The sequence below is a fragment of the Crinia signifera genome, chromosome 1, assembly GCF_055691185.1.
Source record: "Crinia signifera chromosome 1, ASM5569118v1, whole genome shotgun sequence".
NCBI classification, from domain to species: Eukaryota; Metazoa; Chordata; class Amphibia; order Anura; family Myobatrachidae; genus Crinia; species Crinia signifera.
In genome coordinates, this window is record NC_139217.1 from 244,061,399 (window position 1) to 244,088,436 (window position 27,038).

Consider the following 27,038-nt stretch of genomic DNA (forward strand, 5'->3'; position numbering starts at 1 on the left):
CGATCACTGTTGTGGGACCGGTGCATGCACAGTGGCCTCTTAGGTACTGCACGTGCGCTGGTACCAGCCTCTATGGGGCTGCTTTGGGAGCAGACCCGTATTGACGGTCCCGTGTCCGGTGCATGCACTGTATCGTCCGCGGTACTACGCATGCGCAGAACCCATTTTTAGGGGCTGCCCTGCAACTGCGCATAGAGAAGCGACCTGGAAGGAGGGAACACCTCCCAATGGGTCTGCCTTGAGTGACTGACAGGTCAGACTTCCAATAGGAAGTCACTACCAGTCACAGTGAAGCCAGTGCAGTCTCACAGACTGCAGCTGGCTTCAGACAGTGGTGGATTTTACCTGGGGGTCTGCATCCCATACCGCAGGTTCATTTTAAATTTTTGGCTCCGCTAATTGAGGAGTAAATTTATTAAGCTTGGTGAAGTGAAAAAGTGTCTGGTCTTTATCACCGGCCAATCAGCTCCTACCTGTCATTTTTCAAACCAAGCCTGTAACTTCACAGTTAGGAGCTGATTGGCCGGTGATAAAGTACCAGCCAAATTATCACTTCACCGAGCTTAATAAATCTGCCCTCGAATGTCTTAAAAAATAGTCCCCAAACAAGATAAAGTGGTCCAGGCCAGTAGAAACTGCTTAGCAGGATTTAAGATGAGCTTTGTGTACTGCGCCTGTCTTGCAAGCTCCTGACTTTAAGAGAGAGTTTGTGTTGCAGACAGATGACACTGGGAAAAATTAGGGGTCTTCTCCCAAGAAGTTGATGGGGAGGAGAAGCCTATCCTCTACCGTTGCCATATATTACTGCCCAGAGAGCAGCTGACATCACCGGATGTCAGCTACCCGCCCTGTTCCGGTACAGGGAACACCCAAAACTAAGGCAGCTGAGAGTGTCTTAGTTTTGCGTGCTCATTCCATCGAATGATTTGGTCCCCACACCCAAGGCTATGAATGGATGTTTATGCAAAACATTAATTCGCAGTCGTGCGGAGACCTCACCGAGCGAGGGGGACGAGTGGCCGTGTGAGCTACAGGCAGCGTTAAAACCACACACAGCACTGCGAAATCCGCAGCACTGGGTATGGATCAGAATAAGGTCCTAGATCTCATGCGATCCCAGCCAAGCCTGTCTGGCTCATATATCAAAGGGATAGTTTATGCAGCCAATGCAAAGGCATGGGACCATGCATCACTTCGGACTTGTTGTCCAATAAGTGCGATTTGGACGCTTTTATGCAATTGATCTCCACAATAGCATAAAAAGTGCCCAAATCGCATGGAAATTGCCTAGTGTATTGGCAGCTTTAAGGCTCCCAATACACTATGCAATTTCCCAGAAATGTGGGCTCTTTTACTGCCATTGCAGCGATCAATCACAGGAAAAGAGCACGAATTACAGGTGAATGACATGTGGTCCAATGCAATGCGCGCTCCCATGCACACCGCACCGGAGCAGCCGAGTCATATCAGCTGAAGAAGCAATCTGCAGGATTGCTTCCGAGCTGGGAATGGTCTAGCACAGGGGTCCTCAAACTATTTTGCTTTGGGACCACATCAGACAATAAAAAAATATTACAGGACCCCAGCAAGTTACTGCAGAAGGTCATCACATCACATGTGTAGTCAACAGACAGCACATACATGGCAGCATTGTGGAGGCACAGAGTGATGGGAGGAGTCTAACATAACAGACAATTCAACAGATTATTCAGACTCCTTGAATCACTGACTGAGATTAGAAAGTCATCAGCCTGATGGACAGCAACATGGAGTCGTGACCCCATGCTGAGAAGGTCAGGACCCACTTTGGGGTCAGGACCAACAATTTGAGAACCGCTGGTCTAGCATGAGATATATCACATGCAAAAGGAAAAGGAAGGTCCCAGGCGGCTCAAGGGGCATTGCGTACGACTTTTCCAAGGGGAGAGGACGCCAAAATGTAAGGGGTCCTGAAGAAACATGCTTTTAGTAATACCTGAGACATCTGCTTTTAGCTGTGGCTGTGTTATTTTATTATTTCTGTTGACATTTTAAATGTGTCTACAGTTTTGGTTGTCAAACTTATGATTTGCCTATATTTAAAATATTCACATTTTGACTATGTTTACATTTTAACTGTTGTCCTTTTTTGTTTCTCAAAAAAAAAAAATGGTCGGCATCATGGGTCTTATATTTTGCTTGTAAATTTTGACGGTCTTATTAATATACTGCCCCCCCCCAATAATTTATTGCATTTTTCATGTTTATCCCTTTGAGTGTCAACATCTCTGTGAGAGATGTTCAAGATATCCGCTAAAAATGGCAGCGTCACTCACATTTATTATATAAATCAAATTAAAAATGTGTAAAAAAAGATTATATTTCCTACATAAGATAAACATTACAGGTCATTATGACGAATAAAAATGGTTGCTTGGCAATTTTCACACCTACTTTGACAAACTCACTTAGCAATCCAAGGGTTAAATATCACTTAGTCAAATATATAATATTCTACTCAACTCTTACTAATGCTTGTCTTTAATTTCATGAGATTGCTATTATATTAAGCAGACAGACATCTTGTGACACAGATAAAGTTTTTTATCTGTAACGTCTGTTAACAAAACATTATCTGTGTCAAAAGATGTCTGTTGGATATAATGGTAATCTTATTAAATTAAAGACAAACATTAGTGACAGTTAAATAGAAGACTATAGCTATATATGAAAACGATCTATATAAACATGAAGTACTGTACAGTATGCAAATACATTATTGCATGTCATATATGAATATGCAATGTAGGTAAAATTATTTGATTTAGTGTCCCAAACACATGTGTAATAAAAATAAAAGTGAACCTCATTCTGGTTGACTCGGTAAGCTGTAAAGATTGCAGCTTACCGAGTCCCAGAGGGCCTGCCCCACTGCATCTCCCCGCAACCATGCGAGGGGATGTGTCTTCTCCCCTCGCATGTCCCTCTGGGGGACAAACCTTTCGATGGTCGCGCCTACTGACTGACTTATATTTGTGGCCTTCTGGCCGGAAACAGGACATGTGACTAAAGTCATGTGACGTCAGCCGTTCACCCCCCAGCACCCGCATCATGACGCCATTTGCATTCGAATGCCCAGTGTTTTAATCGGGACGCCCAAGAAACGATGGGAGTTCCCATGGGTGGCTCCCGTCCTGGCCGCAACACATACATTGCACAATCACACAACATTGCAAATCGCGCTGCGGCCATTCGCACAGTGGACCTGCACACAAAACACTGTGGGCCTTATTCTAGATCACTCTTTCAGACAAAATCCTTCTTAGATGGACAAAACCATGTGCACTGCAGGGGGGCAGATGTTACTTGTGCAGAGAGAATTAGATTTGGGTGGGGGGATTCAGTATTGAATCCCGGCGGTCGGGATCCCGGCGTTCAGAATCCCGACGCCGGAATCCCGACAGCCGAAATGCTGACAAGGGGGGGACGTGGATCGCCCCCCCCCTTGCGGGCTCGCTGCGCTCGCCACGCAGCGGGCCCAGTGCCTCGCTACGCTCGGCACACTAATTTATTCTCCCTCCAGGGGTGTCGTGGACACCCACGGAGGGAGAAAGTGTCGGCATTTCGGCGGTCGGGATTCTGAACGCCGGGATCCTGACCGCCGGGATTGTAACTGCATCCCGGGTGGGGTTTTACTTCAAAGTGAGATCTATATTGCAGTATAAAAATAAAGCAGCCAGTATTTACCCTGCACAGAAACAAAATAACTCACCCAAATCTAAGTTTCTCTGCACATTTTGGGCGAGATTTAGTGGGTTTACCGTTTTTGAGAAAATGTGATTTTTTCTCAAATCGCCCTATATCGCCGTTTTTTAAAAACGCATTTTTGCCGCAAATTCGCATATTTAATGAGGTGCGTATTCCGGCATGAAAAGTGCGATAAAGTGCGATATAGGGCGATTTTAGCCATGAAAAAGTGTGTGTTTTTTTGTCATGAAAAGGTGCGATTTTGGTAAAATGTGCGATTTTGTGATTTAAAAAAAAAAATGGCGTGAGGTCCCCCCTCTGGTACATAACCAGCCCCGGGCTCATTGAGCCGGACCTGGTTCCAAAAATACGGGGGACAAAAAGTGTAGGGGGTCCCCCATATTTCTGAAACCAGCACCTGGCTCCAACAGCCCTCGGTGTCATGCCATAGCCGGAGGACACTTTTTAGATAAGGTCCCCCGGCCAAAACATGAGCACCGTGGCTGGTCAGCCTTGGATGGGTACCTGGGGGAGTGGGGACCCCCCTAGTAAAAATAAATAAAATGGCAGTAACTAGAAAAATATATGATGTAATGCTGTATACTTACAGTAGAAGGACAGTAGAACTGTAACTGGTGACATTTTTTCATACATTAATACCAAATAAATGCAAGTGAACTTGGTATCCTTTTATACCCTTACAGTTTGAGAAGTTATGCTTTCATCATAACAAATAACCGATGCATAAGAAATGACTTTCCTTGGGCTCAGTTCATGCTTGTTATTGAATACGACTGCACTGATTGCTGGCTAAAACTGTGTCATGACCGAAATATTTCACATATGACCCTAAAACCTCATCTGCCAGATTCACTTATATCAGGTAAGTAATGGTATACCTTATAATGAATGCTTCCACTTGGCTCTATTAACTAAAAACTGTGGGACCAAGTAAGGGGGCCTTTACACTTGTTCAACTTTTTGTTCAACAAATTGGACCTGATTGATCCTCCTGCACATACAGATGTAGCGGGTCTCATCTTTGCCGCCTATGGCGATTTTTCCGCCATGGCGGCCGTGGCGCTCGGCATTCGCAATATCTTTTACAAGCCTGGTGATTCGCCGTGGCGTGCAATACCACAGATTAACCACCAGATGTACCTTTTGAAAACCTCATTTGCACATGCGTAAAATTTGTGCTGCAGCGCATGCATGAGGCGCAGGAACTACTGTACAGGAACTTTATTATCCCTTGCAAGCACCTCTCTTACGCCGCTGGCACGAGCGTGATCGTGTCTCTTTGGCGGAGACGGAGAGGAGCTGCATTTTATTTGTCTTGCAGGAGCTCTCTGACGCTCCTAATAAACAGAGCCACTAAGTTTACTAATAAACAGTATACTGTCATTCTTTTACAATATTCAGTATAAGACTTTTATGCAATAGTGCTGCATCCAGCAAGCTATACTCCAGTATTCTGTAGATAGTGTACAGCCAACCCTAGTCCTAAATATACTGTACATGGACGCTTGTGGTGTATACTTGAGCGGCACGGACGCTAGTGCGTCTCAGTATATTGTTCTAAAGTTACCCACAATACAGTATGGTGTTGCAGTATGTCAGGATCTCTCCTGACAAGGTCGCTCCATCGGCGCTCTAAGGAGCGGACCGACCGCTCACGGCCAGTTTCTTCTAGAATGGCCCTGCGGGACTTTCTGTATGCCCGAACTTTTTGTTTATTGCTGGAGAGAGTCCTATCTCTCCAGCAAACAAGGTGCTTGAGCTCCAGGTCGCTATATGGCTCCTCTCTGCTAAGCTGCGCCATTGTACAGCAGCATTAAAGCATACAGTAGTAAGCTCCTCCTCTCTCAATCGTCAGGCTGAGCAGGAGAAACACCACGAGTCATGAGCCCAGCCACTGACTTACTTCCTGTCTGAGACGGGCTGCCCCTTGGCGTTACCTGAAACGCAGCAGCATCTGAGAAGGCCCGCCCCTTTGCGAGTCCCGAGTCGCGGCAGCGTCTGAGACGGCCCGCCCCTTCGTGGATTAGCTCTGCAGGAGATGTTGTGGTGTAATGTCCTGTATTAGCCGACCCCCTCCACCCCAGGGGTGAAGGGGGGGAGGCACTTGACTTCAGTTGCATAGACATCACTCCTTGCAAGAGACAACACTAGTGCAATGGTACTGTAGCCAAATCAAGTCCTCTTACTGTACAGTACCAACACTTCATGAACACCCACAGTAGCTGGGACACTGGTGTACTCGTTACTGACTGACACATTATAAATGATCCACAGGTGGAGCTACTGTAATTGCAGTACTAAAACATTAACTGTTTTATTTGTCTAGTTTTGTTAACACTTTTACATTTAATGGTCTGGTTTTATTAAATATCACTCTACAAAATATTGGAATAGAAGGAAAAAAAAGAAAAAGGATGTCACTGTAATCGAACCCGGGTCTCCAAGCATGAAGAGCCGCGCAGCTAACCACTAACCTATGCAGCACATCGATATGTACAGGCTGTGAAGTGCTGATACAATCAGTGGCATCCGCAGCCCTAGCAGTGAAACCCGAATCCCGGCAGCGTCTGAGACGGTCCTTACATGGATTAGCGCTGTAATATAATGTATTGTACTTTTGTGTACTGTAGGTCAAGTCTGGAAGGGGAGGAGGCGGTTGCCTTCAGCTGCATACACATTACTGTATGCACAGTTCCAACAGTTCAAAATATTCAGCATCGGCTACGTGAACGTGAAGGTATTGTAGCCCTTTTGCTCACTCCTACGGCCACGAGCGTCTCATTTCCTACGAGCGGCTCATTGTGCACGAGCGTCTCATACTGTAAGCGCGCTCTTTACGGCGAATAGCGGGATACCACTGGCACATCACTCTGACTGTAGCTTGATGGAGCATTAGCCACCCAGTGGTGGTGGATTGTATTACATGGCGTGCTCCCACGCCCCTTGGCGGACGCCAGCGCCAGGAGAAAATCGATGCGCCAGAGCCTCCGCCATGGCGGCCTGGCGGCAATGATGAGACCCGATACATCTGGAGGATAAATCTTGAGTCAATCTCTTTCAATCTCTTGGTTATACCCAATGGCACTGGATTGTGCATTGTGTCCTACACATCAAGCACATAAGATTTTGTCAGACAGGCACGTCAGATCATGTCAGATAAATTGACTCAATCCACCTGAATTGGGTCAAATCTCACAAGTGTAAGGGGCCCTTAATACCCGTTCGGTCAGGTCCAAATTTGGTCTCGATTTTGATGGTGGGGGTCTGCACATGCATAAATATGCGCATGTGCAAACCCCCTGTGCAAACACCTTAGACTAGTAACACACTCACCAAGGCATTCGCACTGTGAGGGGAAAGAAGGGCGCGGCAGCAGGGGATCACGCAGTGTTTTATGAGCATCCCCATAAAAACACTGTTCATTCCCCTGGGAATGCAGGCATGTTGATGCCTTCTTGGGGTGGGCGGCTGACATCAGTCAACCAATAGTGGTCCACCTATTGACTGTAGACCTAGACACTGTTGACTTGACAACCCATACCCAGTGGCGTTACTATGGTCAGACAGGCCTGGTGGCTTGGGGAGCCAGTGCCAGCAGGGTCTGCTGGGCGCTCTTAAAATACCCGGCTTGATGAATATGTCACAGTGTGGTGATTTGCTGCGCTGCCTGTGTGACAGGGGCATCTTCCGCCGTGTGTGGGTACTGGTAGCTTGGAGCTCCCGGCTGCTGCTGCCAAATACAGACAGAGCAGCTGCAGCAGCATAGCAGGAAGCTGAGGAGCTCAGCCTCCTCCCGCTCTGCGAGGTGCTTCCTTTCCCTTCCACCGGCGACAGCTTCTCTGCAGACACTGGCACCAGCAGCACAGCACTTCACTTCCCATATTCTTGACCACCTCTGCCAGCAAGGTGAGCGGGGATGGGGGCGGTTGTGTGGCTGCTGGAGGGAAGGATTGACCATGACGGCACACAGCAGCTTGCTGTAGTGCAAGGGGGGTCGGGGCATCTGGGGGTTTCTACATAAGGCAAACTGTGCCGCATGGGATAGAGGGAGAACAGGCAGGCTGTGCTGCTAAATCTAACCTTACCTTTTTACCCCTGCAGCCTAAACCTAACCTTCCTCCCATCCCACAGCCTAACCCTCTACTCTCACAAGAAAAGGATATAGACTGTACTATATCTCACAGCCTACACCCTGACCTCCATGTCCACAACCTAAACCCTGACCTTCCCTCCTGCAGGATACATCTAACCTCCCTCCCCTCATGCAGCCTAACCCTAAACCCACCCTTCCCTCCCGCAGCCTAATTCCTGACCTTCTCTTCCATAGCCTAATACCTTCCCTTCTGTAGCCTAATCTCCAACTTACCCGTTCACAGTATAAACCCTGACCTTCCAGCCATCAACCTAAACCCTGACCTTCCCTCCTGCAGCCTAAAGTTAAACGCTGACCTTTCAGCCAGAAGCTTAAACACTGACCTTCCCTCACGCAGCCTAAGCCCTGACCTTCCCTGCCGCAGCCTAAACCCTGGGAGAGATATTGTATATCTATATATACACAGTATCTTTATACCGCCATCCTGACTAAATGGTTTTACTAGCCATGAAACATTGATGCTCCTGGCAATTTATTGTATTATTGCTATACACACATGTTTAAAGCAGGAACTACTTGTACTTACAAGTTCATGTGAGTGGAGGGACATTACAGCACAACATGCCAAACACCAGAGGGGACAGGGAAGACAGTGCACATGATTGTACATCCCATCATTTTCGTGACTTTTAAGGGGCGGATCCTAATCCTGAAGGTGCGGGGCTTAAACAACAGTCCACGGCACTGTGTATTCTAATTTAAAACAGAAAAAAAAATTTAAAACAGAAAAAAAAAAAAAAAAAAATATATATATATATATATATATATATATATATATATATATATATATATATATATATATATACAGGTTGAGTATCCCTTATCCAAAGTGCTCGGGACCAGAAGAATTTTGGATAACGAAATATTCCGTATTTCGGAATATTTTACTATTTCAATGATGTATCTTGAGGTGTCTTGCATTTATGTTGTACATATACATCAAATAAATGAAATGAAATAAATATATTTTATTTGTGCATAAAACAAGGTTTCAAAACATGAAACAGTTTGTGTACAATCTCAGGCACTGAATTTAAATGCCAAGCAATCATTGTCTTGCACATATATAATGGCAGTTACATATCATTCCCTCAGTAGTGCTGTTACAGATGTCCCCAGTAAGTTTTTAGCAAAAAAAAATGTTTTGGTTCACTTTCTGGAATGTATGGTTTTCGGAATAATTCGGATAACGGATATTCGGATACGGGATACTCAACCTGTATATACACACACATATATATATACATACACACAGAGGTCGTGAGGACCGGCACTTAGGGTATTCAGCAGGTCAATCATGGTTTGCTTTTCTGCACCTCACCCGTTATGTTGCTTTGATTTAAGTTGATATGTCAGTGGTCTTGAGGAAGGGGCGTCAGCTCCGAAACTGTTGACCATATGTACTGACACTTTTTGCACTATTATGCTTTAATACAAGTTTTCACGTTTTTGTTGAGTGCCGCCTTCTGTTTTCATTCTTTGGAAATCGTTACTATATACATACACACACATATACAGTATGAGCAGGGCACCCGAGAGGGGGGGGGGGGGGGAGTGGGTACTAATTACCCGGGCCCAGGCTTGCTGGAGGAGCCCTGCAGGTGCCCTGATCCAACCACTCCCTTCGTCCTCCGTCCCTCCCAGGTAGCAACAGCAGCACATACTTCTACAGCATGTGCTGTGCTGATAGCAGGCTCAGCATGAGCATCTCACTGACATTGTGTGCACATGCTGTAGGTGTGTGCTGCTGCTGCTGAGTTTAGAGTTTGAGGAGTTTTCTTTCACCCTCCTCTAAACATTTTGGGGGGGTGGCCTAAGTGCGGGATGTGGCCACACCTCCCACACTTAGGCCACGCCACCAAAATTCTACCGGGGGCCCGGCATACCTCTCGGCTGCCCTGAGTATGATTCTACTGCACCCTAGAGATTAAAGGGCCCTTGCAGCACAGCAAATGGGCTCTCTTCTCTACTAAGAGCTCAATTCTTGCTGCTTTCCTGTCAGCCTCTCTCAGATTAACATACCGCCCAACATTTGCAAAATCCAAGGTAGGATTCCCACACATAGCATTGCAGTACTCTCCTGAAAAAGAGGTGTGGCCTCATTGAAAGAGGCATGGATCATGATTGCAGAATTGCCATGAAGCCCAGTTTCCAATTGTCATCATCATGAAGGCATGAGCTACTGGCAGTGGCGTAACTATAGCACCGCAGCCCCCGCGGTCGCTGGGGAGCGCTGTGCATATGGGGGCACCGGGGGGGGCTGCGGTGCTGTAGTAATCCCCCCGCCCCCCATCCCCCGCATGCTTACCTGTCCGCGCGTCCCGGCTCCCCTCCTGGCTTTAATCAATGCTATGGAGACGGACCACGATAAAATGGCCGCCCCATAAAGCAGACTGTTCTCTGAAACTGTCTGCGGTATGGGGGTGGCTATTTTATCGTGGTCTGTCTGCATAGAATTTATTGAAGCCAGGAGGGGAGCCGGGACGCGCGGACAGGTAAGCATGCGGCAATGGGGGGAGAGGGTCGCTGGCTACTGGCCATGCCTGCTGTCCCTCTGTTTCCGTGAAAAGATGCTGTGCACATGCACACAGTGTTTATTCACCACTGTTACAGGGGGGGATCTCAATTGCAGGACAATACAATTCTTGTGATTGTTAGGACACAGAGGTTACAATAATGAGGAACATACAACACTACTATTCCCACTGCATGATAATGCCATGTAGCTTTAAACTTTATTGAATATTTGTGAGTCATTATTCAAAAGGATTCCAGTTTATGTAACATTACTCTGAATTATGTTTCTTTAACATGTTTCATTTTTGCTTTTGTCTTATTGTAAGAGTCCACAAAGCACAGTGGGGAATATCTTCTATGTGACTTGCAAGTTCCATATGTCTTTCTGTCATCAGAGGAACTTATAAACACTTCAGAAATACTGCAAGTTCTGGAATCAAGGTAAAATTAACTACTAAAAGGCTATATTAAAAATTAAATAACATAATTTAAAAAAAAAATGTTTAATCCATCTTGATGGATGTCTTTGTGATTTGTCAACGTATGAGGGGTGTGCACTAAGTTTCCAGATGTGCAGTGGATAGGTAGAGTAGACATAATGGGCCTTATTCTAGTTCACTCTTTCTGACAAAATCCTTCTTAGATGGACAAAACACACATTATACATTTCATATGAGAATTCTCTTTGAGTAATAAAAAAGGTACTTATGTAATATCTGGGCTTCCGTTTTTCTTATGAGACCGCATCCCCTCGCGGGGCTCGCTGCGCTCGCCACGCTTCGGGCACGGTGGCTCGCTGCGCTCGCCACACTATATAATATCAACTCCATGCGTAGTTGGATAGTAGGGGTATGAAAAAATGGGGTGCATTTAACATGGGAGCCCAGATAATACATAAGTACCATAAAAAATTGTGAAAAATCAATACAAAATATTGATGAATATGGATTTTCCAGCTAGCATTCAATATTATGGAGAAATAATTTTGTGTCTAAATCAACACAAATTTGCATATATTTACCATATAATATGGATATCCTTGTTTTAAAGAATATATTGAGGTACACTCTGCAGCCACAATTGAGGTACACTCTGCAGCCACTAAAGTCAGGTATTGTCATACCTTAAGAACTGCATCATTCCACCATTGTGTGACGTTTGGGAATCCTCCGGGACTTTGCAAAATTCTTCTTTAAAACAAGGATATCCATATTATATGGTAAATATATGCAAATTGGTGTAAAGCTTTATGCCTGTAAAGCCCTTTCCTGGAGTGCATCAATATGTCCAAATATGCAAGGACTGAGATGCATATCAGCATCCATAGAAATATAGGCCCTTATTCTGGTCTGTTTGCACGGGGAGCAATGGTGGTCGTATGCACATGCACAGCCACATTTCTGAGCATGTGCATACGATGGGTGCGTGTGGCCAAGGCAAACAGTTTGTTCACCGGGTGCACGCACGTAATATTGCGGGGGTGGCAGTGGATAGTCTCGCCCATGAAAAGTTTGGCATTGCCATGGAAAGCGCCCAGTGACGTGGGAGCCGGGGACATCAACAGATGGGAGGGTAGGCAACCCTGGAATAATGTACATACTAAGAATAACTTCCTCTATTCCCTCCATCATGTCATTCCTGTTTGCTATCACCTCCCTAAAACCCGCAAAGCATTTCACAATCCACTGGGATGTCCTATTATTTCTCACATCGAGTGCACATATGTGAAAAAGAAGAACCCATCAAAAAACCCAATGTGGACTAAAATAGGTTATGTCATATATATTCATGAACAATTCTCTGGATGAACTAGAAGGAATAATGGGGCAGATGTATTAAGCTTTAACAGGAAATAAATGCAAGGGTGATAAGGAGAGATAAACGTCCAGCCAATCACCTGCTAACTGCCATGTTACAGCATTGAAAAAAGTCAGTAAGGAGCTGATTGGCTGGGCGTTTATCTCTCCTTATCACCCTTGCATTTATCTCTTGTTAAGGCTTAATACATCTGCCCCATTGTGACGAGAATCAACATTTTTTTTAGTAAAACATCAACAGTAAGATCAGGGAAGTTGTGCAGCCACTGTGCCAGACCAGGGAGGCCAAACTGTAATTTAATAAGTGTTGTGTAAAAAGTTTAGTGTAAATTGCCTTATGTACTGGTGGAGGATAAGTCACGAGTGATATCCCAGTCTTGGGCAGAAATTTTTTTTTTATAATTTTGCCCACATAATGTTGAGCCTGATAATAAACTAAAGGAAAGTGGAACAAAAAAGTATTATTTCTCAACTGACTGATAGAACATGAGAGCCATCTTGGAATTGGACCACAGTAGAAATGGGTTTAACTTTGCAGCTAATCACCTTTGAAAATCTGGGTCAAGTAATAAAGGTAAAAAAAGGGTTCAGATCTTTACCATGAAGCAGTTATTCCATAGTCGGCACGCATTCCATAGTAGAAAATTCTCAGACGAAAGATTAAACTGTAAACGGTTTAAGAAAAATCTCTATCACTATAAGGATATGTGACTTTTATCCAGTCCCGAAGATGATGCAAAAGTGCTGCATGTTGGTAGTTTGTCATGTTAGCAAAATTGATTACTGCTGAAGTCTAATTGGTCCTATTGTGTGACAGTGGCGCTTGGAATTTCAAATAAATGTAACAAAAACTGAAAAACTGAAATAATGGCATTGCTTGAATTAAATAGATCAGTATTGGGAATGTTATAATTTTAGGAAAACTAGCCCTACCCAAATAGGAGAGCTGGAGACAATGCCACCCATCTAAAGGGCCCCATACACTACAATGCTTTTGAACGATTTTTACCTTTCAGGACACTTATTACTTGTAAAGTGGCAAATTGTTTATGTTTTCCATCTGATCTGATGCACGGTCCAGTGAGCCCCTAGATCGCTAGTGCTGCACTACTGAATTATCGGAATCGCATGGAATCGGATGGAAAATGGAGTGGGTTTTTTTGTGCATGCAATATATATTGCAGAACGTTTGAATGGCATTTCCAGCCCCCCTAGCCCCCTAATCCAGCCCATAAGATATATCTATGGTATAATTGTATACATAAGATATATCACGTGATTAATCATGGCTTGATTAATCACATGCAATATATCTTATGCAAAAATAGTACAAAATCGTATAGAATCCCTCCCAGGAAGGTCCAGAGGGAGTTCAAGGGAAATTGCATACCACTTCAGGGTCAGACAAATGGTTGTAGTGCAGGCAGGGCAGGCGACAGGGGGGGTCAAGGGGGACACCTGTACCGGGCCCCAAGCTTGTGAGGGGCCCCAAAGTTCTGACGGGCTGTAAGCATAGCTGCGGCAGTGCAGTGCCTAGAAATGGTTTATAAAGGCACCCACCTGGATTCCTGTAAGGGTACTTACCCAGACACCCCTCCAGTACTAGTGAATATAAATTGTGTATTTTTTAATAATAAAAAAACACATTCAATAAGCGGTATACTAAAAATGTTCGGTACTTATGTATTATCTGGGCTCCCATGTAAAATGCACCCCATTTTTTCATACCCCTACTATCCAACTACGCATGGAGTTGATTTTATATAGTGTGGCGAGCGCAGCGAGCCACCGTGCCCGAAGCGTGGCGAGCGGACGCGATCTCATAAGAAAAACGGGAGCCCAGATATTACATAAGTACCAAATGTTCTGCTCAAGGGGGCATTGTTAGGGGGCCCCAGAGATATCAGTGTACTGGGCCCCAAGATTTCTGTTGCCGGCCCTGAGTGCAGGGGCGGATTGGGGTGGAAAACCAGGATTCGGCATGAAAAGCCGGCGGTCGGGATCCCGGCGTTCAAATTCCCAACGGCGGAATCCCGAACGCCGAAATCCCGACAAGGGGGGGACGTGGATCGCCCCCCCTTGCGGGCTCGCTGCACTCGCCACGCAGCAGGCCCGGTGCCTCGCTACGCTCGGCACACTAATTTATTCTCCCTCCGAGGGTGTCGTGGACACCCACGGGGGGGAGAAAGTGTTGGGATTTCGGCGTTCGGGATTCCGGCGTCGGGATTTTGAACGCCGGGATCCCGACCGCCAGGATTTAAACTGCATCCCCGAAAACCAGCCTGGGAAATTTCTGGAACCAGTCCTAATGGGGGTGGGGTCTGCTGAGGGGCGGAGACTGATATATGCAGTGGTGGAAGTGGAAGTAGGGGTATGTAAAAGTGGAGGCCATAACTATGCACACTCTGAAAACGTGTTGTGTAGCTACACAAAGGGTGTGTGTCTAAAGGTGCCCATACACCCACCGATATGTGTGCTAGGGGGATGAGATGCAATGTACTGTACTTTGCGGGTGCGATGTGGTGACTTTTTTTTTAGTTAATAGGTTCTAATGGACATCGCATCGCATCGACTCCTGTACTGATGCGATGCAATGAAGCACAAAAAGTACTGCCTGCAGATACTTTTTGTGCTTTACAATATTGTACCTGCGGGGACACGCATTGCATCCCCGCAGGTACACGGTGCGATTATCGCACATGCGATGCGTTTTGTACTTTAAAAGTACAAAACGCATGCAATAATCGCAGCGTGTATGGGCACCTATAAAGTGTAGTGTTCCACCCCATATGCCCCTTATAACACAAAAGTAGGATCCCTTATACTATCTAGTACTGGGAGAGCACTCAATGTGAGAGAGGGGTGCAGGGTGGGAGAAGGGCCTTAACTTTCTGTCTGGCGCAGCCCATGTTCTTTCAATTCCCTGGTTGCAATGGCCATGTGCACCAGTGCCATAACTAGACATTCTGGTGCCTCGTGCCAGAAGGGGATATGGAACCCACTCCCATCCATTTCCAAATATTATGTTGCCTCTCAGTCCCTGGAAATTAAAGGATGTACCCCCTCTCAGGAATGGAAGATCAGTATATGCTGTCAGCTCTAGTGCTGACAAAGCTGGCAGACAGCTCCTGTTATGAGTCTTTAAGCCCTCTAACTAGGGAAGGGGGGGGGGGGTTTCACCTCAAAGGAGTACACTGTCCTCTATGGTATCAGCTGCTGAGTGGTCTCACCCCAGGTTGGGATCCAGGCTTCAGCAAGGCACCCGCAGCCACCTCCTAGTTGCAAGCCCCCAAGCCTCCGGATCCCCCAACATACCACCAATTATTACCAGAGGTTGTGCTGGGGATCTTTCAGGATGCAGCCGCCTTCTCTCCTCCGTGTCACACCACCTCACCTCCCTCTGGGCTTCCTGACTAGCCACGTCTCCTGCTGCAAGCCTGTCTCCAAACTCCGGCACCTGTAGGTCACCTGGTTTAGCAGTGTTCCGCAGCCTACTGCTGGAGCCTCAATTCACACTGCGCAGCCTTCACGTTCTTTCCTCCACACCACCAGTCACCGCCAGAAGCTGTGCAGCGGATCTCCCAGGGCACTGACACTTCTCCTCCTCTTCTCCCCGCATCACTCGACTCCCCGCTGGGCTTCCCGGTCAGCCGCATCTCTCACCACAGGTCTTTTTCTGAACACCAGCTCCTGCCAATCAACATCCCACAGTCCACTGCCGCAGCCTCAGGTCGTGCCACGTGGGTACCCGAATCTCCCCAGTCTTCATTCTGGTAAGATTGCTGGGACTGATGTTTAGAAGGATCTAATTTCAGGCACGTTCCCTTCAGGGGATAGTGTTTGCATTTTGCGCTGCCTGCTGGGGAACTGAGGTGGAGCTGTGACTGAGCTGTAGCCCTGCTAAGCACCATGGGAGGAGCTGCAGCGGGCGCACATACGCAGCAGCCCTCCAGTGGCCATTTTGCTTTCTGGCAAAATGCCGCTCATGTCATGTAAGTGGGGGAGAGCAGCCGGTTCTGGTGGCTCATGGGCCAGCCCACCGGGAACTGGCCCGGTGAACCAGCAAGCCAATCCACCTCTGTTGTAGTGTATGGGGCTCTTTAGTCTTTAACCATAGTAACCTTAGTTACCTAAGACAATATAGAGGCAGTGGGCTGAGAAAAATAGAGTAGCACATCATTCACAAATGCTGTGTCCTTAATTTCCTTTAAAACTATTTGTATACCAATGGTTCTGGTTTGTTGGATTAAATTAATAAGTGGGTCCAGAGACAAGTTAAAAAGGAGGGTAACAAGGGACATCCCTGCCCGGTACCTCTACATCTTCACCTCACTCTCACACAATAAAAGAGTTGTGTGTGGAGAGCTATAGAAGAAACAAACTAAAGGTGCCCATACACGTACCGATTATACGGTACGTTTTGTGCTAAAATTGTATCGCATGCATTGTGCATGAGATGCGCGTGCGATGCGATCAAAACGCAGTACAAAAAGTATGTGCAGCACATACTTTTTGTACTGTGCGATGGGATGCCCGCGGGAGCGCACATTGCATCGCACGGCTGCATTTATCGGTACGTGTATGGGGGCCTTTTACCAATAAAGTCTTGGCCAAATGATCTGCGTGAAAGACCAAAGTATGGTATCAAAGGCTGTATGAGTATCGACGCTCATTAATAGAGGAGGGATCATTAAAATACATCACTGTAGTGTCCTTTCCTGTCTTACAGAGTTGTAAATACATAAATACATTAATACATGGGAGATCAGTTCTGCATTTAACATAAAGCACATACATTATTGGTAAGTTTCAAAGTGAAGTAAACAAAAGGAGAGAGAGGATGAAGAGTGAAAATAACAAAAAAAAGAATAAGGGTAAATAGGGGATAGAAGAACAGTCTAAAGGGATGTAGGGTGGGGTTAATGCCAGGTATAGCCTGAAACAAATGGCAAACTTCATCACAGTCTCGCATAGTCAAAAACTAGAGTAGTTGAATATAAATTGGAACAAAAAATAAATAAAAAAAAATTAAAAAAAGAAGAGCATGCACATTAGAGCAATTTATAAGTTAACAGAGATTTAATTAATAGTGGCTAAACCATAGGTCAAAGTCCCCATGATAATAGGAAAAACAAAGTCTCAAACTTTTCAGGAGGGGTATGACACTAAATGGGCCTCATAGTAGGTAGAACAAGGTAACAATTTAGTCAGAGGGGGGAGTTTGGATTCATGGAATATTTAAATCCAATAGTTTCCATTTTGTAACTGCGTTGAATAGCTGCATTAATCTTGGATAAATGAGGAGGGTCAGATCTTTTCCGTAGTGTCCTTTCCTAAATACAAGCTGCATAGGAGTCCAGAGATCTCAAATAATAAATTGTAATAATTTTCAACATCATTTTTGCTAACATTATAAAGTCTACATTGAGTAACGTTTTTGGATGTAAGAGGCAACAGTTTCCACTTTAAGAAGCCTGTAGATCTTTGTAGTTTTTTTTTTTATTCAAGTAATCATAAACAAGTGGCTGAAAAATGTATCCAATAGCTTATTTTATTGAATTCAGAGAAATTGTAATTCTATGATCATGTTTAAGATTCAGGATGAGGAAAAGTTTGATCATTTTAAAGAAGGAGAGTATACACAAACAGTATTTGGATTATTCCTTAATGGGAATAACAAGACAAAAAAAATATTTAAAAAAAATCAGTTTATCATTTACATCTATCTATAATGTGGCAGCTTACTATTCACATACCCTGTACCATGGGACAACCTAAAGAAGAGTCTCTCTCAATTGTCTTAAAATAGATACCTTTTGGCCCCTTGTTATTATAGGAGCAGTATATGTTCTCTTCTACCAATTCTGAGCAGGGAACATTGGTGGGTCCTAAGGTTTTAGGTTGTTGTAGATCTCATCATGCCAGGTGTACCACTTCTTTTTTTCTTGGAAATAAAACCAAGTCAGTCTTTGGGCAGTATTCAATGAGGCTGATTCGCCATGTTCTACGGTGAATGTGTGCTATTTTCATTCTCTAAGGTGAATCTTTTTACTGAAAAATTGAATCACCCTATTCAATGTGCAATATTCGCCGACGGCGAACAGTGAATGACGGACAATTCACTGTCTTATAGTCTCCGCAATTCGCTGTGGTTTTTCAATGGGTTTTTCAATTTGATTCGCCATAAGTGTATTCAATGATCAGATGGCGAATTGCGTTCTAGGTGATTTTCGCCATGTGTCACCGTGTAGCAATCAACATCTTTTTATGGTGAACTGGAGTTGTTGTTTTTTCATTTTGGTATCATGCTATTTTTATTCATGTGCTTACAGCACATGAATATATATTTAATAAAAAATATATATATATATTTTTTACACATAACAGCCAGCAGGGGGCCGAGAGCCGCTCATTAGAAATTCATATATTCACTGCATATCATGCAGATCATTACATATGCACGATAGGGAGCAGTGCAAGCGGCTCTCTACCTGCGTGCTCCGCTAGCTCTCCTGGGGGGCAGCTTGTGCTGCCTGGGTCCCGGGGAGCCCTCCTCCCCCCCACATACATTCTGGGGCAGGCAGGGAGACTTCCATCTCCCTGCCTGCCACCGTCCCCTGGCCCCTGGTCCCCTGGTAAAGAATCGGCGTCAGGGGCAGCGAGCCCCTGCAGCATTGCGGCATTGAATACTGTGACAGCGAGGGCTGGCAGCAAAGGCTCCAGCCCTCCGGAACATGGCGACTGTGCAGCGAATCCTAAACTCTCCCAATTTCTCCTTTCACTCGCTCTCTTCTGTTTCTCACTCTTTGTTACACACTCACCAATTTCCCCAATGCATTTAATTCTCTATCACCCTCCCTCTTCCATTCCCACCTATTCCCTTCTCTCTCTCTCTCTCTCTCTCTCTCACACACACACACCCCACATACATACATACATACATACATACATACATATACAGAGGGGCAATGCCTTTTTTTGACAGTCCCGGGCCCAATGTTCCCTCTAATTTTACGAAGTCTGTGTGCGGCAAAAGATTTTGGCTGTGCAACTCTAGAAGGAAATTTAAATTTTTGTGCGTCAGTTATATATAACTGGAAAATGACGTTCAGCATTTGTGTTAACTTTACTTCAAAATGATATTAAACATTTAAACATTTAAAACACAGCACAAAATGTAGTTAATGGGTAAAACACACATTAATTGAGTCCACAACTGCAAAAAGGGACCACTGTTGCTTTGTGCGCTCTGTTGTAATGTCTGTGCGCACGCTCATCGAGTTGTGTGCGCGCGCACGTGCGCACAGCTTAGAGGGAACACTGCCCGGGCCCCATAATCTCTGATGGCAGCCCTGTGTGCATCCTAGGCAGTGTCTGGGCTGCAGAAATTAATGTGTGCCCTCTACTTCTTGGCCACAGGCTCCACTCAGTCTGTGACATCATGGTCGTTGGGGGTCTCACAAGCTACTTTCTCTAAGAAGTTCACTTAAGTGTTTCTTGCTTTCAAGAAGCGTGGGCCTCACTCTCCGAATGTGCAGGTGGTATGTAATGCCAACCTAAAAATACTGCATCACTCAGCAATCTGGGACCGATTCCAGGACCACCAAATGCCAGAGGGCTGGCTACTTGGTAAGTACATTTTATTATAGATCAATATTTGGCCACTATGTACAGTGCTACAATGTGTTTATTTACATACTAAACAATTATTACACTCCTGTGTAGTGTGCCAATAGTGTCTAAACTATACTCACAAATGTATCTAACCCTCAATCACTTGTAAAGCTGATGTCAGTCTGGCTAAAATATTGGTATGCTTGTTTTTAAAACCACTAATTACCAACAGTAAGTGTACCCTTTACTAATGTGCATGTTTTTTTTTTTTTTTACTATAAAGTGTGTAGTCTCTTCTGATATGTCCAATATATAGGTGTAATCAGTCCCTCTCCTTTACCTCTTTGAATATTGGTGTTGTCCCCCTTGCTCATGTAAACCAAATGCACATATGTTACCATATACTGTAGTAACCTTAACTTTTCTTTTCAGGTGACTCAGGATATGGGTGTCTCCCCTGGCTCATGACACCTCTGCGTTCCCCGCAAGGCCCTGCACTGCACCTCTATAACGAAGCACACGTTGCCACCCACAGTGTTGTGGAACGCACCTTCGGAGTGCTGAAAAGTCAGGAGTTTGGACAGATCATCAGGTATACTTCTTTTCCACCCAGCAAAAGTAGTGATGATTGTCCAGGCTTGCTGCATGTTACACAACATTGCCCTTTCCCAACCATGTTATGTGGATAATGGCAATGCAGCAGTCGTGCAGGAAGCTGAAACTACCCAACCTACGGTAGTTAGGGGTACGTGGAGGGGGGATCTAATGCGTAGTGAGATCATAAGGCGCTATTTCTCAGGTAATTGCATTTCTAAACTATACTACCATGTTACTTTAGTGTAAGTGTGTTTACATGCCATAAACCATTTGCCATACATTATCACCAATATTTAGGGGAGTAGTCAGAGCCCAATACAAGAAGCTGCTAAACCTGAGGTATCCCTTGGTGATGACATGCTGGTAAGTACATTTTTACAATGCTGTATGGCAATTTAAAAAATTACATAACACACCAAATTAGTTCAACACCCTCACTGCACAGTAGCACCATAGTGGGTTACAGCATTTTAGTTTAATTACCAAAAACATTAGGATTGAAGAAACCAAAGACACATTTTACTGTAAAGGAACGTCTTTACTAATGAAAAAAATTATCTTTTGGTCCAATTACTGGCCCATACATTTTCACTAAAATATTATGCTTTACATAACTGTATTATAACAAAAATAGACATGTGCAACTTGTACAATCATTTTTTGGAACCTTTGTACGCGCACATCCCCCCTTTGCCCCTGACCCCAGCCCACCCCTGGTTTGCAGACTTCTATGTGGGGGTGAAGTGGGTGAGTCCACTCAGAGGTGTACTTGACACACTACTAATAGTGGATGTACAGTAGCTGCACCTAATAAATTTATTTCTTGATTATTTAATTGTGCCTGCAGGCCAACCAAGGCATTGGTTTGTGCTGATATAGCTTGTGTTTGACCATATACACTTTTATTTAGGATGGCTATATTATTGTTTTGTACCCGTAGGGCCTGGCTAATATCGGACAGACGTGTGTCCAGGGTTGTAGCCATTCTTACATGTGTGTGCCCACACTTACACAGACACTGGTGGCCATTTTTTTAAGTTGTTGAAATATATTTCTCAGGTAGCCTTGCATATTGCCCAAATGGCTTTGCATTGCCATGAATTCTATGTGTTTGTTTTTAAATGTGTATAATGACCATGCTACATCTTCTGGTGTCGATGGTGTGTGGGGTGATTGGGTGGGTGTGGGTTGGTGGGGTGTCACCACAGTTGATGGCCTTGAGTCACTGTTGTCGATGTGTCTTCTTCCTCAGGTGAGAAGGCTTCGACATGTTGGAGAATGATTTCCATATCTTGGTCCATCATTTCTGATGTTTCTGTTGGTTGCACCCAGGGCCGGCGCCACCATTAGCAGCTTTAGGCATTTGCCTGGGGTGCCGGCCACTGGAGGGCGGCACCAAGTTCAGAACCTTAGAAGCAAACAGGAGCAAGAAAGAAACATCCGCCCGCCCATTATCCATCCCAGCCTGCCGGGCCACTATGCACCATCAGTGAAAAGTAAGATCCCTATTGCCAGCACCCCCTTCCCTCCCATGTAGCTGTGCAGCAGATCTGCGGGCAGTTGGATAACAGCCACCCCTGTCCCTGTATAGCGATAGCAAACACCTCCCCCCCTGTGTAGCCGTGTAGTTGTACAGTGCAGTTAGCCCCCCCATGCAGCTGGTATAGTAGCCGCGCGGGTAGTAGGACAACTGTCACGGATTGCAGACCCTCGTCCGTTTGCCTGCTGCGGGTGCCCAGGTGTAGCTGTATAGTCACTCACCGGTAGAACTCCCCCCTGCCCCCCATGTAGCTGTACATACCGCACCACTCTCCGCCCGTGCAGCTGTATAGCGGCTGCAGGTAGTAAGATAACGGCCGCGGATAAGCGCGGTGCTCAGGGCTTTGCCTAGGGTGCAATAATGCCTTTAACCGGCCCTGGTTGCACCACTACTTGTGATGATCCAGTTCAAAAAGAGAAATTGGTAAGTATACCACCATAATTGTGCAGTATGTGTCATTTTGCTTTTAAGGTGTATTGTGGGTTATGCCACATAACAATGGGTACTGTTCAGTAACACATGTACCCCTGGAATTAATTTAATGGTTTGATTTTTAAAAAGTGGGAGGGGTGTTTGTCATTACATTAATATCTGTATATCTGCTATGTAGTGGGTCTCAATGAGTCCATGGCATGGCCAGCATATCTGGCAGCACTTTAATGTGCTATTATGTCCACCATTACCCAATATGACATTGGTTCAATGAGCATGTAATAAAATTTAAACATACAGCATAAAGTTCTTTAAACAATGTAGTTGACATTGAACCTATATTTGGTTTACAGTAGGGTGCAGGAGTAGATTGTAGTGTAGGCTATTGTGCATGGTACATGGGTGTGTGTACTTTATGTGTAACGTTATTGCATTAATTTTGCTTACCTGCAGCCTCTGCATCCTGACATATGCGTCGGCCTGTGTGTGGTGCGTGGGCACTTCAGGATGGATGATCTGCAAACAAAATGGTGGACAGCCGTTACAAATCTTGCATGGACAGCATTTCTTACCAGCATGGGTCATGTTGACCAATTATTTGTGGGCAATATCTTGTTGTTTTTTTAAATATTAAAAAATTTGTAAAAAAGTCTATTTGTAATAAAATGCCTGCAATAATGCTGCATGGAGGCGTTTACGCTATTACAACATTACAACTATGTTTGGGGCCTGAGCAATTTAAACCTGTAACATAATTTGTTAGGCATTTGACCAATACCGGCAGGTGTGCAACTACATGACTCAGCATCACCAACAATTGCAATTTATGACCATTACATTTACATATGTTAACCTTGCTGGGATATGTAGTTCCACACTAGAACTATTGTTATGCAAACATTACAAGATAGCATTACAGTTATAAAACATTGCAAAAAATGATGTACATGAAAATGTGTGAACACTTACCAGGTTGGGGTGGCGTTGCTGGCCTATCCGTGTCAGCCACATGAAGCCCAGGAAGGACCTCTGGTGGGATTATTCGCTTGAGTTTCTTCTCATAGGAAGTATATGTCACGGGGGTACTTGTGTAGTTTCACGGCGCCAGCTTTGCTCTCCCACTCGCCACGCTATCTGAAATCAACTCCATGTCAACATAGATAGTGGAGGTATGAACTATCCATGTTGGCTTGGAGTTAAGTTAGTTTATTTTAGATAGTTTGTGGTGAGCGTAGAACCCGGAAGTAGCACTGCGCCATGCTGAAACTACACAAGTACCGTCACGGGTTGGGTGGTGCCTCCTCCAGTTCAGGTGGCCTCTTTGATTTCGTGGCCATCTTGGCTTTGAGTAGCCTTTTTATATCATTAAAGCGCTTCTTGACATTTCTTACGCTTCTTTTGTGGCTGCTAACTGCATTCACTGCGCCTATCATAGACTCCCACATGGCCCTCTTCCGCTATGCAGTGGTCCTGTTGTGATGCTTCCCCAGCAGCCTGTCAAATACAGGGACTATGGTGCGGACAAGGGCCGCATTTTCCACGGTAATATACCTTCTGATGAAACCGCCTTGAGACTATAGCGGAGAAACGCGTTAAGGTCTCAAGCACACTTGATCCACCAAAGGAGAGGAGACAGAGCAGAGTGCCCCATATTGGCTCCACTCACCAGATAACCTGTAACCACAAGCCCTAAAGGACGCGGTTGCCTGACGATTGTTGCCTGTGTTTCCCGCCTGGCTTCCACAGCCTGGACACACATGCACCCGGTAGGTGGACAGCATATCTTGGCCTGGCCGAATTAAGTCTATCCAGACTAACAGCTGCAGAGATACAGACGGAGTGTCCGTACGCCACAAGTGCGGCAATAAGATATACTCCAGTCGGGACTACAAACATCCCACAAAGTGCAGCGGTGATTACTTCATACCAGCGCGGCCAGTCTGTCCTTGCAACTAAAGATTCCAAATCCAGGAGAAGGGTGAGATATCAAATAAACATTAACTGTGGTGATATAAATAAATGTGCAGATTACAAGGAGTCTAATATATTGGGGATAAGCCATTGCAAATTTGCGTATTCATCCGGATATCTGGACGTTATCACAAGTGGTGTCCCTGAGCTCTGAGCTATCCTTAACTATATAAATCTAAACGCAACCTTTAAAAGGAGACCTATATTGGGAACCCAAGTATCACGAACATGTTACTAGAAATCTGCCCAATTTATTGATTGGATCAAGGTGCTTGTGTGTGTGAATACTTATGTTTTTTATTGGCTCAATTTTAGCCCCCTCTTTTACTTGATGGTGTAATATTAATAAAAACAATTGTGTTTAATCTATCAACATCAGCGCTCCCTTTTATTGCAAGAGATTGTTCTCTCGAGTGTGCCAGTAAACTTCTCTGGGAGCTGCTCTCTTAGCAATTAAGGTTTACTTAACCCTTTCATCCCAGCAAGTTTTGTATAAGAAAAATGGCCAAGAGTCATACCTATTAATTGGTCTGAATATATAGTCTTAATTGACTCATGACCTTTTTTATATACAACTGCTAGGGCTTGCGCCCAATATTCATTTTAGTATCCTCCTCGACTGTGTGCTGAACTGGTGGTCCTGTGTGAGTGGATGAGATGGGGAGGCAAGAGGGTCCTTCACCTCCTCCTGCTGTGCCTGCTCCTCCGGGGTCCGTCCTGCCCCAGGCCTTGATGTGGCCATGCTGCCTGGCACACTGCTGCCTCTCCCTCTCACACTGCTGGCTCTTAGTGTGCCTCTACTGCCTCTCCCATTGGCGTGGCTGCTGCCTGTAACTGGCCCACTGCTGCCTCTGCCTCCTGCACTCACTGACACTCCTCCTCGACATTGCTGCTCTCCTCTGCATGCACCTTACTGCCTTTCAAAGGTCAAAATGGTGCCTGTGCCCCTTTATATAGGGGGTGTGATGCATATTGTAGGGGACTTAGGTGGGTCAATAGGTTAGGGGGTTATTTGTCATGCGGAGACAGTGTTGTAATTCGCATTCCAGTTGGTCAGAAAATTGCACATGACCAGCACCGGAAATCACACATAACTGTGTCATAAAATCGCATCACTTTGCACCACATCGCATCTCTTCGCACCTCACCGCACCTTTTGGGCGCATTAGCGCAACCCATTAAATAATCGGTTTTGAAAGAAAAAATACAAATGGAAAAAGTGCGATAAGATGCGATTTTGAAATGTTACTAAAAATCGCATCCTAATAAATGTCACCCTTTGTGTTTTTAATAAATTATCATATTATATATTTTTGGGTGTAAAAGTGTGTAATTGAGTACCACATTTTTTTCTTTTAAGTTGGAGATTATGCCTTAGAAAATTATAATTTAGATATTAAATTAGATATAAAAAATCATTATTGATCCCTTATTGTGCTACTGCACATAAATAACGTGCATTATCCATTATGTTGTTATTTCATGTGTTCACATTGATTTTCTCTATCACAGGTATAACATGACTTTTATTGAGAGGAGCAGCAGTGCTTCCCTGCAGCTTTTTGGAAACTCTACATCCTGTGCTATGATAACTATAGATGTGTGCACAGTCATTATCCTGCAGGTATTAGTAGAATTTCATTCATATAATATGAAAACTTTTCAGCTTGTTCAGCACTGCATTGTTTCCTTCAGCACACCGAGAGGTAGATGTATGGGGATGCAAAATCCAGACGACGGAATCCCGACCGCCGAAATCCCGACACTTTCTCCCTCTGTGGGTGTCAACGACACCCATAAAGGTAGAATAAATGAGTGTGCCGAGCGTAGCGAGGCACCGGGCCCGCTGCGTTGCTAGCGCAGCGAGCCCTCAAGGGGGGTTCCACGTCCCCCCCCTTGTCGGGATTTCGGCGGTTGGGATTCCGGTGTCGGGATTTTGAATGCCGGGATTCCGACCGCCAGGATTTAGAACCACTCCCGATGTATGAAGCAGTGGTATGAAGCAGTGGTAAGGGAGGATAAGTGATAAAGTGCCTGGTAACCTGCACTTTAACAGTAAGGAGCTGAATGACCGGTGATAAAGTACCAGGCACTCACTGTATCACTTCTCCTCCGTTATCACTGCTTCATACATCTACCCCTGAATAAAAGAAATAGTGTTAATGAAGAGATTAGTGAGAAAAGTGTTAAATAGAATGTAATAGTGTGCAACCAGAGAGCCATCTAGCCACAACAAATCAGTGTCACCACACCACAAACCCATATTACCCCAATATGGGTCTATGATTAACTAGTATAGAGCCATATGATAATGGCTCTTACTTAAATATATCTAAACAGAGCTGCCTGTTGAAAGCAACCCAACAACACCTCCTCTTAATGCTTTGGAGGTCACTAATGCTAGATCTAGGTGTGGGGTGTGCTACCCAAAAATCAGCATAAGTCATAAAGCCCAGAGCCGCACACTAGTGATAAAACTAAAGTGTTAATAAATGTTAGTGTTAAGAAGTCAGAGCTATATACAGAAATGGGATGCAAAAGTTGTTTACATACATTAGAAAAACAAATAAATGAATAACAGTAGCAGACATTCTCAATAATATACATTACAAAGAAAATTAAAAAAACTACTGTAAATAAGGAACCTAAC

At 44.8% G+C, this 27,038-nt stretch overlaps 1 protein-coding gene across 8 annotated transcripts in view; it reads left to right on the forward strand.

Annotated features, from left to right (window-relative positions):
- Positions 1-27,038, forward strand: part of SHOC1 (shortage in chiasmata 1) — a 310,818-nt gene that overhangs the window by 248,559 nt on the left and 35,221 nt on the right. For all 8 annotated transcript variants that reach the window (XM_083179518.1, XM_083179550.1, XM_083179508.1 and 5 more), the window contains 3 exons: positions 4,431-4,609; positions 10,744-10,858; positions 25,901-26,012. In XM_083179518.1, coding sequence (XP_083035644.1) covers positions 4,431-4,609; positions 10,744-10,858; positions 25,901-26,012 — 406 coding nt within the window. The remainder of the gene's footprint in view (positions 1-4,430; positions 4,610-10,743; positions 10,859-25,900; positions 26,013-27,038) is intronic.